An 18,212-nucleotide genomic window follows, 5' to 3' on the forward strand; every position below is an offset into this window, starting at 1 on the left:
TTTACCTTACTGTTGGAAATTTTTATAGGTTTCTTTAGGTTTATAGGTTTGGTTTTAATCATTTTTTTTTTGTCTGGTATTTGTTTTAATTTTATTTGAGATTTTTGAGCTGTATTTTTATTTTTTCTTAATAATTTGGTTATTGTCTATGATTTACAGTGGTTTCTTGATGTTATGTTTTTGTTTTATACTCTTCACATAGTTATCACTGTTACTATGGATATGTGTTATTTAGTGTCCAATTTACTGCTTTATCCAGTTTCTTGATGTATAATGTCAATCAAGTTTTCTATGTACTTTTGTACTTTAGGTTGGTTTACTCATTCAGTAAATTTGTGGGTTTGCTCCATGTTGTGAATAAATCTGTATTTCCTCAAGGATGTTAATGAATGCTCCCTTTTGCATAATATGGAGGATTTCTAGTGCTCCATTTATGGGGTCTACGTCATGTTTCTTTTTGTTTGTGTATGTTGTAGAAAAGTGGATTGGCTCTGAAAATTTTGTTCACATTCTAAATCAAGAAACGGGTAATGTAATAAATTAGAGACACTAAATAACACATCATAGACAATAACAAAATTATTGCAAAAAAGTAAAAATATAACATAAAAATCTCAAATAAAACTAACACAAATCCCAGACAAAAACCAAACCTACAAAAATAATTAAAAAAACAACAAATTTTCCACACATCACTTATTTATATTGGTAACTTATGTAAACACGTAGTATGGCTGATCCAATGTCTTCTAAACTCTCAAGACAAAAATAGCGTACATAAAAATTAACTAAACTCAGAGACAAGTCTCCAGTGTACATCTAAGGAGAAACTGATAATTTTAAAAAAAATAAAGGACATGGCATCAACGGAATTACATGTACGGTAAAAAACCTAACAATGTATTATATTTTTCCTGATCATAGTTCCAGACCATTGTATTACGACCAGCACTCTCTTCTGTATTTACAGAGCACTGATGATAGCAAAATTCCAAAATAGGCTCATCGTGAATGATTTACAAAATAAAAGCCATTTAAAGAGCTGGCTGCTATTTATAATAATCAACAAAGCAATAATTTCAGGTACCAGCAATAAATAAAAATAACAAAATTAAAGATATGTTTTTAAAATAAACATTCTGTGGATTATGAGCACATATACATTATTTTATTGTGTAATAACAAACTACAAATGACAACAATTTAAATTGACATCAACATAAACAACTTTATATATAAAAACAATTTAGTTTCATCGTAAATACACAAACAAACCTATAGTGTATGATCGTCACTGAGAGAGAAATTGATGGTAAAATTATGGCTCAATCGGCGTACCGCTATAACTATATGATCTTGATACTTGACTCCAAAGACTGAGGCAAGTGAACAAAATGGCAATCAAATAGTTAAAAAATGAACATAAAAGCTCAACTAAACTCTTTACTAAATGAGACTTTGTCTTGCAACATTAAGTCCAGAATGATGCTATTCACTGATTAAAAACATCAAATACAAGATGAAATCCTAGTAATTACCCATAGGTCATACAAAAGATACGTTAAAAGTACTCTCAATAATATTGTTGCTCTTGTTTGGGAAAAAAACAAACACATTTCACAAGAGCAAACAAGTTAGCAACAGCAGCCTATTCAGGTACACAGAGGCTGTAGACTCTCAACAGGGACTCTACAATATTTTAAAACCATTACAGTCAGTAGAAAACTAATAGGAAACGCCAGTCAAATCCTTAGAATATATTTGCATTCACATAAAATGTTGTTAAAATGCTATTACGTTTCTGCATCCATTCCAGAAATATTTCAGTTTGAACATCCTCATTCAGACGTAAGCATTAAAATATTCATGTAAAACACACACTAAACATCTCACACCCATTAAAAAATCTTTGTACTACTCAAAGACACAGTCTAAACAGTTGTTTCCCTCAAACAACTACTCTCGCCATCGGTGACCACACTGATGATTGCAGCATTTATAAAACGTTGTCATAGGCTCATCTGCAGATCGTGTCTGTATCTGCATAAAATAAGCACGAGGATGTGCACATCTCGGACACCGCTCTTCTGTTGAGTCAACATTTTCCCATGCTGCAGCACCTCCAAGCACATCATCAACCTCCTTGAGTCTAGGATAGGTGCGAGAAGAGGTTCTCTTTGTTATCGTGTATACATATGGGCAAGTACTGCATGCCATACGCATGCAATATGAAATCCCTTCTTCCACTCCAAGTATGTTCCCACAAGTTGGGCAGAAAACCAGCATGATTAATTGTTAAAATCCTATACATAAAGCAGAAAAAGAATTGTTACTTAAGACAAAATACAAGCAGCAATTAAAGCAAGAAAAAAAGCAATACCATACAGCAAAGAAAAAAAAATTACACCCTCCATCAATTACAAGCTCCTTCCTTATCTATAGCATGGATGTAGTTTATTGGAGACAGCTGACAACTTAATTTTAGAAAAAAAAAAATTGTATATACTAGGTTCAGACTGGAGAATGTCTCCAACCTGAGTTAGTTTCAGGGAGAGGGGGAGTTGTGTGATCTTTCTGATATGATTAACTAACGAGGCATTAAGTTTCTTGACCTATATTCTGACTGCAACCACTCATTATGGAGTGTATTCCACATTTTTCAAGCAAGACAGGTACACACATCAAAATGTGAGAAAGCTAAGTCAAAGGACCTTGCCAATATGATTCAATGCAGCCCTACAGGGTAGATCCACCCCAGATGATAAACTTTTCTTGTCACAACTTGTATCAAGCCTCAGTTCATTATCAAATGAGAACAATTATACATTAGAATATGCAAAAATTAAAAAAAATGTTGGCATAATACCTAAAAGTTAGGTGTAATGTTATCATGTAAGCAATATAAAATCACAAATAAAAATAAGACCACAAATAGCAACTGATATTGCAAATGCTGTTGAAAATGAAAAATTGGACTCAGTCACATGCAAAAACCAGTTTCCTGTAGAAAATAAGTGCCAATTTTGTTAAACCACATTAATTCTGCTATAATAATTGTGCCTGTAAACTATGGCATCTTGTTCTAACAAGGATCCTCTTGAGTTGAGCCCGAATTCAGAAAAGGCCAATATTGTTTACACATTCAATGCCCCACATATTATCACACTGTAACCACAATACTGGCTGCCAATGGTAATGGGAGGGTGGCGTGGAGGTGGGGGGGGGGGGGGGGGGGGGAAGAGGGGGGGTCGGACTAGAGATATCCAATCATGAGTACAGCATGAGGGTACAGAGCATAGTTGAACTGCTTAGCCAACGAGTAACTCTCACCAGTCCTACACTGCTAGTGGCGTTGTTGCAAAGGAGAGCAATGGCAACAATAAGCAAAGCCAAACATCGTATTATATCTACAATAACCGTTGTCAAAGTTGACATTTTGTCAGAAAGGAACCCAAGGAATTTCACAGAGTGAGAAAGAAATAGCAGATGAAATATTAACATTTCTGCAAGATGAATCAGTGGTCTGTCTAGTGTCAAATACGCTCGACTGTGAGGGCAATATGCATGAGGAGTACAATGATGGTGGTATGTGCTTAACAAGTGAAAGTGTTATTGAAACAGATGTCGTGCCATCTTTGTCAGACAGAGAGTCACAACCCCAGTCTCCAGTGAAAATAGAAAAGGACAACCGTCCATGGAGCAGGTACTAAACATAGTCACATGCGTGGAAGACCATCTGTCACAGTACAAAAACAATTTGGAACAGATTTTGAATAACTCAGCAACAATTGAACTTGTTGTACACAAGAAGAACTGCGGATCTTCAAGGAGGACAAGGCACACTTGTTACAAAAACTGGTTTTTGTGTGTTTCAAGGATGCTTGATATAATTTACAGGATGAACATGATAGTGACCTACTAATGTTATGCACATCAATTTGCACACAACACAGATTACAATCATTTTGAGGAAAGCAGTGGATGGTTGCATAACTTCAAACAGTGCTATAAAATTGGAAGACATAAGACAATGAAATTACAAAGTGTCATCTTGATAATGCACAGCAATCTGCAGAATATGCCCAATAGTTTGTAGATGAGATAAATAATTTTAGCCCATCACTCAGTAAGGAATTTGTTTTCAGCTCCAGCCATGCTTATGAAAGCAGCCATAGGTACCAAAAGAGCCGTATCAAGATCAAATAATATCAGTGCCATAACACACTCATATACAAGTGTGCTAACTCTTAATCTGAATGCTAAATTGGCTAGAAAGTTCTTTATTGTGCTGAAAGAAGTTGGAGGTGCTCTACCCCCTATGATTCTTCCTAAAGTGCATGATCTTGCATGGGCAGTGTGGAATATTTACATCACACTGTGGGAAAGTGGATGTAAGGAAACTAAAACTATGGTATGAGCACTGCTACTGGCCAGCAGCTGCTCAAAATAACTTTCTTTTGCTTGATTCCTGGACTGCATATAAAAATCACGCTCCTTTGCAGCAAACTATCCCTCCTAAAAAGTGTGTGACACTGCAATTCATACCACCTGGCAGCTATGGACAAATTCAGTCTCTGGATGTTTGTTTTTCTGAGCTTGTAAAATGTATTATCGCACTATCTGCAGCTACACCTTCAAGGGCAGACAGTTTCACAATAAGCTCCACAACAGACTGTTTTGCCTTCGGTTGTATGCCACCACATTCCCTCAGCTCTAATCACCCCATTATACCAATATGAATCTAAATGCTTTCTTTAAGAGTGGATACCTAGCCAAATGTCCTGCACAGTTTTTAATTCCAAGGAGTTTGCCTTCAATCTTGATGGTGCAAACCTTTGTGATCACTGTGGAGCACCATTTTTCATTTGGTGTTCATGGTGCAAGTTAATGGTTTATTTGAAAACTTCTTGAATGTCGACAATGTCAATTTTGTGAAGTGTAATACACACAGCCTATAAAAAGTTGATCTCTGCACTTCCCGGACACTCATTTTCTCTCGTGAGTTGTGAGTCACTAGTAGCTAACACTTTTCCTGTCATAATTGTTAACACATCACTTTCAAATGAGCCTTACTAAAGATTGAACTTGCGACCTCGTACTCAAGGGGTTTCTTGTAAGACAACAGCACCTGTTGAAACCGTATAGAAACAGACAATGTAATAGGCTAACTTTTTCCCCAGGTTGGATGACTGCCAAACAGATACCACATTTGAATGGAGATGGAAGATACTTCTACTTCAAGTGTCATTGATTCGTATTAATCACAAATACCTTCAACTCTACAGTTCCAGTTTTTTTAGTTATAAAAATATCTCACAGGATGTGATATATCTTTGTGTGGACGTACCATAACACATAGTGCATTGGCAATATAGGTGCACTGAATGGTAAAAAAAAAAAAGTGCTGTGGTTTTCTTCATAATGGCCTTCAATCTAGGTACTTCTCCCATCCCTTTTCAGGGAGTACCGTATTTACTCGAATGTAAGCCGCACTTTTTTTCCGGTTTTCGTAATCCAAAAAACCGCATGCGACTTAGAATCAAGTGCAAAGTAAGCGGAAGTTCTGAAAAATGTTGGTAGGTGCCGCCACAACTAGCTTCTGCCGTCTAATATATGTAGCACTACACAGGCATGCTTTGCACACACAAAGGCAAATACTCATGGCAAAACCTGTGCGTCAGTAAATAAATTAAAAGAAAAGGTAGAAGACTGTAAACATTTCGCCATGTATTTCGTGTTTGCTGCAATCTCATTTAAATCCTGTCTACCAAATAAACTACGAAACTAGACTGAGACAACAGCAAACGCGGAAGAATATACATATAAGTCATGTTTATATTTGTATTATTCTTATGCTGAATAGTGATACAGTCAGAAATGAAGCACGAATCTATGATGACTCTAATTTCTGTGCAGAATGAAATGTACTAAAGAGGCATCTGCAAAGATTTTCAAACGGAGAAAAATTTTCGCTGAACTCTCGATGCACAAAAGCAAGCCATGCCGCAAGCGGTGACACTCATTATCAGAATGCGACAAACAATGCATGCCACAGTACAATAATGCATTTTCAGCTTAGAGTGACGTAAACACCTATACCAAAGAGAACGGCACTTATCATATCAAAGAAAAATAAGCAATCGCTTCAAACCAGACAAAGAACATGAAAAAGGAAGGGTACCCGTAAAAATACGGATGGAGCGCCTGACACATAGCAATGGCTACTTGGTAAAGCATAACTGTTAAGCTTACGACTCGAACCACACTACTGTAGCTCTATGAAAAAGGAAGGGTACCCGTATAAATACAGACGGAGCACCTGACACATAGCAATGGCTACTTGGTAAAGCTTAACTGTTAAGCTTACGACTCAAACCAGACTACTGTAGCTTCATCCATTTGACCTCAATTGTCTCTCATGTTACCATGGACGAACTTTGTTTCTATTTGGAGTGGCGGTCTATAACTTTTCTCTCCCCTTGAATTTCGTGTCTCAAATTTCAGGTGCAGCTCAGATTCAGAAAAAATTTTTTTCCTTGATTTCGAGTCTCATTTTTCAGGTGTACGGCTTAGATTCGAGTAAATACGGTATATATGGACAAGGATAAAAAAATTTCTGGATTTTTCCTGGATATCCTGGTTAAAAAATATACTTTTTCCTGGGCGAAAATACACTTTTTCCACGCTAAGCGACAGTAGGGTTTTCCGCAGATTTTCCCTCAGGGGTGTAAAACTTACCAATCCATTATATAGTTAATGTTTTATACAGTGACTCAAAACTTCCCCACACTTTAGAGGGGAAGAAGAAAAAGAAAACGAAAAAGAAGGAGTGAAGTTCTGGGAAGACCTTTGATGTGCAACAACATTCGCTGCATATTTTCATACTACGAAAGTATAAATTAGAATTGCACCAGACACAGCATTTAAGTTTCTGGAGCGTTTAAACAGAGATTGCGATGACCCGTTGTAAGCCAATCATATCTCATGCCACATGTTCTCGACAGCCAACGACGTGGTGTAGTCAGCCTATAGCAAGATCACTGTTACGTAGCGCGAACACACAAAGAGGAAAAGTTAATCTTGCATAAAAGGAAATTTACTTTGAAAGTAACACTTTTCAAACCACCATTCGCAATACTATCCCAAGACTGTTAGAAATATGTTCAATTTAGCAGTTGCCAGAGAGCGCCAGAAAATGGGGATTACTGTGTGTGCACAGCTGCAGTGATGTAGGAAGCTCACATGTTCCTATGTATAGAGCATTGAGAGATCTTATATTATGCCATAAAAGAAACAGGGCACCAGAGGATACTTCAAGTGCATTGGAATTTTGTAAACCATACTAAAATGCATAATTCAGCTTAAAGTGCACAATGGTTTGTCCAGATTCACACTGAAGTAGGTCCCACCTGATATAAGCTTTTCAGTGTGGTTTTTGGGATGTAAATTTTCTTGGAGTACCAGTACTGTAAAATCTCATGTTTGGTTCTTTATTATCACATAATGCCACACATGGCAGAAGATGAAAATGTGCACTTGAAATTCAGCGAACAATTGGAACTAGCTAACACTGTGGAATGAAACACTTTGTTTCAAATAAATTGATTGCCTCAGAGGAAAAGACTAATAAAGCCAAATTTCTTTATCAAACTGACAAAAATAACTTCATTGTTCTGCAAGGCGATTAATGCTTGACTGCTGAAAGCTTGAAAACAAAATAAAATCAGAAAACAAACTAATAATATATTTTTGCCCTCCATAATTATGTGAATGCATTTTAATTCACTCGATAGCTCCCAGCCATAGAAATCCCTTTTGTTTCATTTGACATGGGACCTGTAAACGAAGAGGAAATAGCAAAATCACTTAATGCGAACACGGGTCATATGGTGACTACTCCCCCTCCCCACTTCAACTCTGACAACTCTGCGCATGCACATATCTGGCAGCTAGGAAGCGCGAAACAAATTTCTCTCGTTAGCATCTGTCTGCTTGCTGCTATTACAGATAAAGCTAACAGCCACACTTCAAGTAGCTGAAAGCATGAGAAGGTACTGCCCATACGCGAGTAAACTCTGCATGCGCATGAGCCAGCTGGCAACTGGTGGAAACCTAGTGGAAACAGCTGTGACTTCACGCTCATAGAAAGCAGTATATTGTTACAAAGTATTATATAGTCTTTACTGTTTGCAGACCCTTGTGCACACACGGTGTTTTGTTGTTGTAAATGGCGCATTTCCTTTGCAACCAAAGTTTTATTTACTTTTTCCTCATTTGTTTTATTGCTGCAGTTATTCTCCAGCAGCAGGATACAGTAACATTCTTTGCTAGAGTGTCCATTCTTACCAGTCCAAATCACAAAAATTTAACTGAACAATGAAAAATTCCCATAATTCTGAAAAATTCCTGAGTTTCTCCAAGATGAAAAAATTCCCAGGTATTTCCCGGATTTCCCAGTTGTCCCACGTCGTTTATCTAACTATATGTTATTCACCATCTCAATATGCTCCTCAACTAAAAGTTGTATTTGAGGATTTCTATATTCTTGCAATCTGAGAAGTTATGGAAAGAGTCTTCATTCTCTGTAACACGCAATGTTTCACCGTTCCACTTGAAGGTTGTCACCGAAACACATACAAAGTTTATGAATCAGACTAACAACGCTGAAGAGCCCCAGTTTGGGAATCAGAGGTCTGTCATATACAAATCCAGTAAGTGTCAGCTGTATCTGTCTACCATCCATCTATACGCAACTCACCTATCCATACATTCTCCCCTCCCTCCTGTTCTCCACATGTGTGTGTGTGTGTGTGTTAACATTTCTTCAGTGTAACTGATAAAATAGGGAAATAATGCTAAATCCATGACATGGGTATAACACATACGTTGGTTGTTTCTACAAAGGTCCAAAATGAATGGCAATTATTTATTTACACAATCTCTGAAAACTGAAATACAAGCAGAAAGATACAGAACTCAGATGGATAATTATTCAGTGACAAACAGTAGGATAGTCTTGAAAAAACAATTTCTGCTGCTTCCAAGCACATTTGAGCTTATAATTCCTTCAAATAATGTTCAAAAGAGTTATATATCAGAAAATTACGTACTTCTTAATCTGAAATGTAGTATTTTGAGCTCAATGATGTTGGCAAAACAGGCCTGCGGAGGTCAGGAAATTCACGTTGAGTATGGTACCGCCGTTCTATTACTTTGTCAAAGAAACGACTTAGTTTCACAGCTGAGCTGGAACCAGCTGCGAGAGATCTTGTTTGAAGGCAGTCCTGCAAGAGAGTAAAACCCTCATTAATGCCTAAGAGAAGTCTAACAATATTTAGTTACAAGTAACATATTGTAATATTGAGACAAAATCACTTTAAAAACAGAGAAATCCTGTCAATAATTTGCACACTCACAGCAACGGAAACAACTGTCTGCTAAGTGGAAAGCCAAAGCACATGAATAAATATCATTACAGTAAATTGTAACACTACCTGTAAAAGTATGAGGAGAAGTGGTAATGACTGTGTAATCATTCATTACTGATGTTCAATTGAGGAGGAGGGGTGTTGAAAGGAAAGAAGGTTGAAATGAAGCATATCCAAGTCCCCCACTATTTAAACCTACCAACTTAGAAAGAAAATTAGAGCAAATTCCTTGAGAATTGCTCTTCATCAAAAAGCATTATGCAGAGTTTATAATAGTATTCTCTTTCAACTAGTGTTGCATATCTTTACTAGCAGACGTCCTCCTACCGAAATTAACAAAACCCCTTCATAAAAAGTACATAGACATGTATACACAGTTTATCAAAAATATTGAAGCTGAATTATTAAGCAAAAATGAACAATTTATGCTATACCTCCTAGCCATAGATCAATTTCATATTATACATAGCTACTCACTTTCCTCATGTTTCATTGTCTCCCTGAATTTACAAGATGTGTTCCTGTCTGCACTGATGCAAAGAAGGTTTTTTCTAAAAAAAAAACTTCATACAGAAACCAAATCAATGGCATTTTACCAAGCCACCAGAAATAATCATATGTACTGATGTACTGGGACTCGCACCTTTGTGCAGTGATATACTATACTGAGCATTTGCAAAACTGGCAATAGCAATGTGAATTGGTTGGTTGGTTTGTAAATTAGAGGGACTAAACTGCATGGTTATCAGTTACTTTTTCCTTAGTCACATAAGTCTCGGATTAAAATCATACCCCAAAAGAATCCTATCACCTGAAATCAACAGTTGGAATAAAATTCCTAAAACTGTGTGTGTAACCACGCCAAAGAAGAAAGCGACAGTAGCAAGCCAAAACTGAAAACATTAACTCAAAGGAAAAAAGGTAGAAGGTGTTGAAACAACTTAGCAGATGGCCTTGGCTGACTAATCACAAGAATTTTTGAGCCACCCACTCTGCAACACACTACAATCTCCAGCCTAAAAACACAAGGCAAGAGAAACACAAATAATGAAAAGACAACCATCAAGTCAAACAAACAGCACCAGAATGAACAAGGAAGAATAAAAAATGCAGGTAGAGTGACGGTCTGGGAGATAAGGCCAGGTGCCCACCCCTCTCTTGAATAAAACTTAAAACTGTATCAGCTGTTACGGCTTTGGCACCTAACATAATACGAAGTGTGCCACAAAGGTTAAGTGTCCACCTCAAGGCAGCTAGATGTGGACTACCGTCAATCAAGTACCGCACTGACACTGTATTGGGTCCTCACAATGGAGAAGATGAACCAAGTATGGCCAATGCAGAGCCAGCAAAGGAAAAGGGAGTCCCTGCGAGTGGCTCACATGAATGATCTCCACACATCCATTGCCTCCTTTATAGCACGTAATTTATATGGTGTAATTAGGACGTGCCATTTGGTATTCCAAAAACTTTATACAGTGTAAAACCGATTGTAGACCAGTATTCAGTGTGCTGACCTCCAGAGTCATTTTACTGGTAGCCTGTTTGGCCAGCCTCTCAGTAAGTTCATTTCCCGGAATTCCGCTATGTACCGGGGTTCAGATGAAGGCCACTGAACATCCACAGTGTTCAAAGGCATAAACAGACTCCTGGATAGCCATTGCCAAAGGATGGTGAGGGAAGCACTGGTCGAGAGTTTGTAGGCTGCTTAAGGAGTCATTACGGATGAGGAAGGACTCACTGGTGCAGGAACGGATATATTCAAGAGCTCAAAGGATGGCTACCAACTCTGCAGTGAAAACACTACAGGTATCTGGCCGAGAGCGCTGTTCCAGCATGAGCATAAGTGAAACTAACATTACCATCTGCCATCAAGACAACAGTGTGGACTATTTCTGAACCATGGAACTTGCCAAGAAGCCCTTGAGGAAGATGGATTACCCTGGTTGGGAAGAGGAGGCGATAATGCTCTATGGACATGTGTGGCACAATTAACAAGCAGATGTTAGGGCCTGATTCACAATAGAGGGACCCCAGCCTCCACGAGTAGTTCAGAACGCTCCTTTGTCGCAAACCGGACCCCAAAGTGGTGTATTGGGCCAGTATCAACAATGCTGAGGATGATGCCGAACCATAAGCCAGACTCCCATAATCAAGGCAGGACTGTATTAGAACTTTATACAGCTGCAAAAGAGTAGAGCAATCTGCATCCCCAGCTGGTGTTATTTAGGCAGCGAAGGGCATTAACATGCTGTCAGCACTTTTGCTTGCACTGACAAATCTAGGGAAGCTAAGTTAGTCAGTCATCAAAGACCAAACCTAAAAAGCGATAAGTTTCCACTATGTTAAGAAGTTGGTCATTGAGATAAATTCTGGAGGTGGGCGGACAGCACAATGATGACAGAAGTGCACGATTCAAGTCTTGGTGGCTGAAAACTGAAAGTTGTGGGTGAGCAAAAGTGATTCTAAAAATCATCAGAATATATGGAAGGTGATACAGAAGACCCCACAGCTGCTGCTAGACCATTAATGGTCACTAAAAATCGAATAATACTGAATACAGAGCCCTGGAGGACCCCCTTGTCTTCAATATGGGCTAACTGTGGAAAGAACTGACTTGAATCCGGAAGGTATGGAATGACAAAAATTCTGTATGAAGATTGGGAATGTGCCTTGGAGAGCCAACTCATGTAATGTGGTGAGGATTTGATACCTCCATGTCATGTCATAGGCCTTTTTAAAATCAAGAAAGACAGCAATAAGGTGTTGACGTCGGGCAAAGGCTGTACAGATAGCACACTCTAGGTGTACTAAATTATCAGTGGTGAAGCAGCATTGGGAGAAACCACCCTTGGACGTAGCCAAAAGGCCCAGAGACTCAAGGAGCCAACACAGCCGCTGGCTCACCATGCATTTAAGCAGCATACACAAAACATTGGTGAGGCTAATAGGGCAGTAACTGTCCATTCCAGGGGTTCTTACCAGGTTTCAGCACAGCGACAATGACGCCTTCCCAACATTCCAACAGGATCGTGTCCTCGCTCCAGGTGTGGTTGAAGATGACAAGGGGGTGATGCTGGTAATCCGCTGAGAGATGTTTAAGCATTTGGTAGTGACTACAGTCTGGTCCTGGAGCTGTATCAGGGCAATGGGCAAGGGCACCAAAGAATTCCAACTGATTGAATAGAGCATTGTATGACTCAAAGTGGGATGTATTAAAAGATAAGCACATTCGTTACACCACCTGTTTTAGGATGCGAAAGGCAAGGTGATAATTCTCAGGCGCTTAAGTTCGGGCATAATGAGCAGCAAATCATTTGGCAATTGTATCTGCATCAGTATAGATTGCTCCATTCATGGAAATCCCAGGTACAACTGCAGAAGTCTGGAACCCATAAAGGCATCTCATCTTTGTTCAAACCTGACAAAGAGAAGTACAGAATCGAATGGTCGAAACGTATCCCATTGCTTATGACAATGGAGAGCCCGCCTACAGCCTCTAATGGCCTCAGCAATTTCTGGCGACACCAAGGCACTGTCTTCCGCCGGAGAGATTCTCAGGAACAGGGACTGTCAAGTTGGAAGCATAAATAATGGTCACAGATGTGTTTTGGGCCATCACATGGATACTGCCATGCAGTGGAGATCCAACGGAAGCTGCAGAGATGAAAGCAACCCAGTTCAGCCTTGTTAAGAGTGATGAAGGGGGTGGGACAGGAAGATCAGAAAGAGCTTACTACCAAAAAGGTCCTCATGAACTCTCCAGTGAATAGACAGTAGAAGGCCAGGGCTGTGGACTGAAAGACCAATGGCCGAGTAGGTGCCATATGCCACACTGTGGGAGCACCAGTATTTAAAAGACAAAGACTGAGTTCTGACGATTTTCGACATCTCTGGCACAGCCAGTGCTCATGGTTCCACCGCACGATGGGTTATGGGGATTGAAATTGGCCAGAATTAGGAAAGGTGGGGGGAGTGGAGACCCCACTGCAGTCAATACATTTTGAGGTACTTCAACATCAGGGGGAAGATAGACATTGAAGACAGTAAGATCCTGTGTTGTCCTTACACTGACAGTCACAGCCTCCAAAGTTGTCTCCAGAGGCACAGATTCGCTATATACAGAATCAAGGACATATATACATACTACGCCTGACACCCTCTCATAGTCAGTATGGTTCTTGTAATATCCCCACAACTGGGAAGGGCAGGGTTCCGCACTGCTGGAATCTAAGTCCACTGAAGTGCAATGTAGAAAGCAGGCAAAGTGCTTAATAGTTGTCATATCTCAGCCATGTGGTGGAAAAACTGCCGCAATTCCACTAGAGGATTACACTTTCAGTGTACTGGAATGGCATGAAAGGGCTGAGGAGGCAGTTTATGCCATAGGGTCCCCTGCTGTCACCAGATGAGTGCTTGTGGTGGTTGTGTCCATTGATTCTGAGGCTCCGGGATGATCTAGATCTTTGAAAGACACTAGGATCTCCACCTCATTCACATAAATGGAGCCTGCTGGAAGTGGTGGTGTGGGGGACACGGGGTGTCTTTTTTTCTTTATGGGCTAAAACTTCTATGATTTGGTATAAGGCTAAAACTTCTATGATTTGGTATAAGGAACCAATGATGAATGTAAAGCTCTACAATCACCAGCTTATGGCTCCTTCAGCCACTGGCTGGCATTCTGTTTCATGCCACAGAAACATCGGAAGATAAGTGCCCAGAGAGACCTCTTCCTGGTGACAGCAGCTGGAGAATATTGGTGCTTCTCCGGCTGTGGTATGGGGTCTCCGGTTGTGGGATGGGGACTGATGTCCCCGATGGCTAAGGGGCATTTGCTCCCAAAGTACGTGGGAAGGGAGCAACAGGAGGAGAAGAGCCCCAAACATCAACAGGGCACCCATAGTCCGCAGGACTTGATGGCCGACTTTCAGAAGCATTGCTGATCGGGATGCTGTTTTCATAATGGGCAACTTTGTCATAGCCGTAGGTTAGTCATCCATATCGTGTTAAGACAGTCGTACTTCTTTTTGACATCTGTGTATGTCAGTCTGTCCAGGGTCATATATTCCATTATCTTCCGCTACGTGTGATAAATGGTGCAGTCCAGTGAACAGAGGGAATAGTGCCCTCCACAGTTGGTACAAATGGGAGGAGGGGCACAAGAAACATTCATGTGTGACAGACATTCGCAGTCCTGACATGTGGAGCGGGCATGACGACGAGAGGCTATGAGCCCAAATTTCCAACATTTGAAGCACCACATAGGGTAGGGACATAGGGTTAAATGTCACACCAGTATACAACCACCTTGATCTTTTCAGGCAACGAATCATCTTTAATGCCCAGATGAAGACACCATTAGCAATGCTGTTGTCCTTAGGCCCACTATACACACACCTGAGAAAGTGAACACCTTGTTGCTATAGACACGCATGCAACTCGTCATCAGACTGTAAGAGGAGATCTCTATGGAATATAATCCGCTGGCCCATGTTAAACTCTTATGGGGAGGGGGAGGGGGGGTGGGGATGGAAACCGAGGCATCATCCACCTTGTCACAGGCAAACAACAAACAAGACTGGGTAGTGGATGCTGTTTTTATCAATGCTGAACAGTTCTGCATTTTGGACATTTCCGCCACTTCCCCGAACTGGTCCCCTAAGTTCTCTACAAAAAGCAGAGGCTGTGTCATTAAAAAGGGATTCCCATCAGACCTTGCGCAAACTAAGTATTGAGGAGAATACGTCTGTCAATGATCTATAGCCCTGTGTTCCTCACATGGTGTAGCCAAAGAAGGGAATGATTTTGGGTCATGTCTGTCAGCATTGTATTGGCCTTTTCCTCACTTAGAGACTGCTGTGACCATTCGACCACCAGTGTCAGACAACAACATCCACTTCATTGTGGCTCATCTGCCCAGATGCCACCCACTCTTATCAGGGGCTCTCCACTAGGTTACCACCCACCTACAGCAAAGGCCATCTGGCACAATGGCCACTGACAGGAGTCCTGAAGTCCCAGGCAGACTGGCATCTACTTCTTGGCATACTTGGGAAGTTTGCAGCTGAGGCATCACTAACGCATCCCTGTGTTTCCATGTGTTGACAGGGGGGCTACAACCAACAGGGTTTATGATGATTCTCCTCCCCCCCCCCCCCCTCCCCCAATTACAGACTGGCTACCACGCTGGATATTGAATGCGAAAATATCCATTATTATTGTGGGTACAGGAGATGAAAGCATACAATGGATTGAAAGTATGCAACCCATAACACATCCTTGCCCAAAATGCTGGGTGATGGGTGTACTCACATTTCCATAAAAAAAATAGGTGCATAAAGTCTTCACACACGATGCATACGACGTAAAATGGCCTGTATTTCTGTGGAAATTGGAAAGGTGGAGATCAAACCCTAGTAGGGGACCATAACATATTTGGCTGAAACGTAGAAGAATGACAGGCAGGAATACCTCGGGTCTATTCTAACCACCATACCCACAGGGGGAGGGGGAGCAATGTGAATTCTTCCATATGTGCTGAAAAATACTATAATAAAAAGCTAATACTTCCTCTGATAGCCATTATCTCCCTGATATTTTACTTTTGAAATTTACTGTGTACTAACCAACCATATGCAAATCTGTCCTAGAAAGCTGACATGGTAAAAAAAAAGTTAGGATACAAGCAAATTTGTATATATGAAGAAATTTTAACCAGTTAATTACTGAACTTAGTGACACATTGCTCTAATAGTTAAACAAAGAGCTTAAAGTTCTTATAAAGCAGAAAGAAGTTTCTGAAGAGGAGAGAGAGAGAGAGAGAGAGAGAGAGAGAGATTTTACAAGGCACAACGAGGTCTCTTTTGTACTGCATAAAAATCTAATCCCTACTGGTCAGTATAATGTAACAACTTCCTATATAATATAATTATAATTAATGTATTGAATGTAAAATATGTAACATTGGAAAAGCATATTGAACTTATAAGTACAGATTGAAATAACAGTGAATTTTTAATGATTATCACTGAATCAAACTTCACTCTATATATTGCAGGTTCTTTAAACCAAACTGTATAAATGAGAATCTAATTTCTGAAAAAAAAAGTACTTTAATGCACATATTATTGACAGTATTCAGTCCAATAATAACTTTGAAGTCATGTTTAGATTAACTTCACAAGATTATAATACTAAATTATTTCAAGTCATACCACAATACATCTGCAATGGGCCTCTATTATACATCAATCAACCCCTATACCAGCCCATGTACAAGACAACAGTAGGATGAATAATGGTGGATAATTCCTTTTCGTTTTTATGATAAACCAGAAAAGAAGCAGACAAGAGACAAGGATTTTAAAACTTGCACACATTACTCTTTGGAAAGTACCGTTACTGGTGACTCCTATTAAGCAAGTCTCCAATTTATTAATGATGAGATACTACACCAGTTACAGAAATAATACCCCAGATGAGCTAGCTGCTCTAAAGACATTAAAATTTATTTCACTGTACTAGCAGTTTAAAAATGAGGCCTAATCAACCACGAAAACTTACAAATAAATACCATACCTGTTTTATTGTGAAAGGCTAATCAGTAAGTAAGCTGAGTGCTGCTTTCTTGTGACTACATAAAATGGAACCATATGAGAGGCAACATACTAAGACTAGTGTGCTAAAACCACATTTAAAGTCCAGGTGTCAGTAATTGAAGATAAATTTCAAACTATATTCAGCAGATTATGTGCTTTACAAACATTTAGAATCTCACTCTCAGCCACTTTCATCCAGCTAATGCAGAATTTTATTTTAAGAGTGAAACACTATCATGTAGGTTATAACATACTGTTTTACTGATTACTTACTATAGGTCTCCTTGACAGTTACATACGTAAAATTCTTTTTCCTGCCCATTACTTAACAGCTATAAAACAGTAAAGAGAAAAGGTGGCTGTATTCATTTTTTGGGTATGAGCACGGGAAGGGAATCACATCACAGCAGGAATAAAAGTCATATGCTTTATCTTACAGCAGAATTAAACATACACAGACTCTTCAACATGTATAATGCAAGTTTCTGTGGACTTTAAAGTGAAAAAATAAGTTTTCCAGAACATTCTATGTATACGTTTTACGATGGGGTTGGGGCACCACCCATGGATGATTTTGTTACTATGCTTTCAGATTACGACAAAAAAGAACAGGTTACTAGATGAACTGGAAGCAGATAAAGTTTGTGTAAAGGCTAAACACAGACTTTTGAGGGAATGTCCTGCTGACACAATGTCATTTTGCTTTCACTTGCAGCAGATACAAACACTGCCTAAATTATCGAATGTGGAGCATACTACTCATGCCAAATATTCTTTTACACGTAGTATGTTATTCATGTCAGTATCCAGAATCCAAAATTTTATGCTTGGGGTGTGACTGAAGCTGGAAGAGAAGCGAATGAGGTGTCATCTGGAATTACCTCATTTCTAACTGACATATATTTCAACAATGCAATCACCTGCATCATGCTCTTTGCAGACAGTTGCGGACGCCGAAACAAGAACATGCATGTTATCCATGTTCTAGTTTATTGGCTTCAAAACAAAGCACCTGTTAACATTTCTATGATTATTGTATTCTTTCCTATGATGGGACATTCATTTTTACTTGCAAACAGGATTTCTGACATTGTCCAAAAGTCTCTCTTCGTAAGTGCTTGGACATCATTACATCTGTGGAACACTGACAGATTTATCAGGTTGTGGGAACAGTAAAATTTGTAGG

The 18,212-nt window shown here is 39.5% G+C and overlaps 1 protein-coding gene across 2 annotated transcripts in view; it reads right to left on the reverse strand.

Annotated features, from left to right (window-relative positions):
* Nucleotides 1-1,146: 1,146 nt before the first annotated feature.
* The window catches only part of LOC126284174 (rab-like protein 3), a 57,555-nt gene continuing 40,489 nt past the window's right edge, over nt 1,147-18,212 (reverse strand). For both annotated transcript variants that reach the window (XM_049982910.1, XM_049982911.1), the window contains exons 5-6: nt 9,111-9,284; nt 1,147-2,303 (exon numbers count right to left, since the gene is read on the reverse strand). In XM_049982910.1, the coding sequence (XP_049838867.1) occupies nt 9,114-9,284 (171 nt within the window). In that variant the 3' untranslated portion in view covers nt 1,147-2,303; nt 9,111-9,113. The remainder of the gene's footprint in view (nt 2,304-9,110; nt 9,285-18,212) is intronic.

This window comes from Schistocerca gregaria, chromosome 8 (assembly GCF_023897955.1).
Source record: "Schistocerca gregaria isolate iqSchGreg1 chromosome 8, iqSchGreg1.2, whole genome shotgun sequence".
Lineage (NCBI taxonomy): Eukaryota > Metazoa > Arthropoda > Insecta > Orthoptera > Acrididae > Schistocerca > Schistocerca gregaria.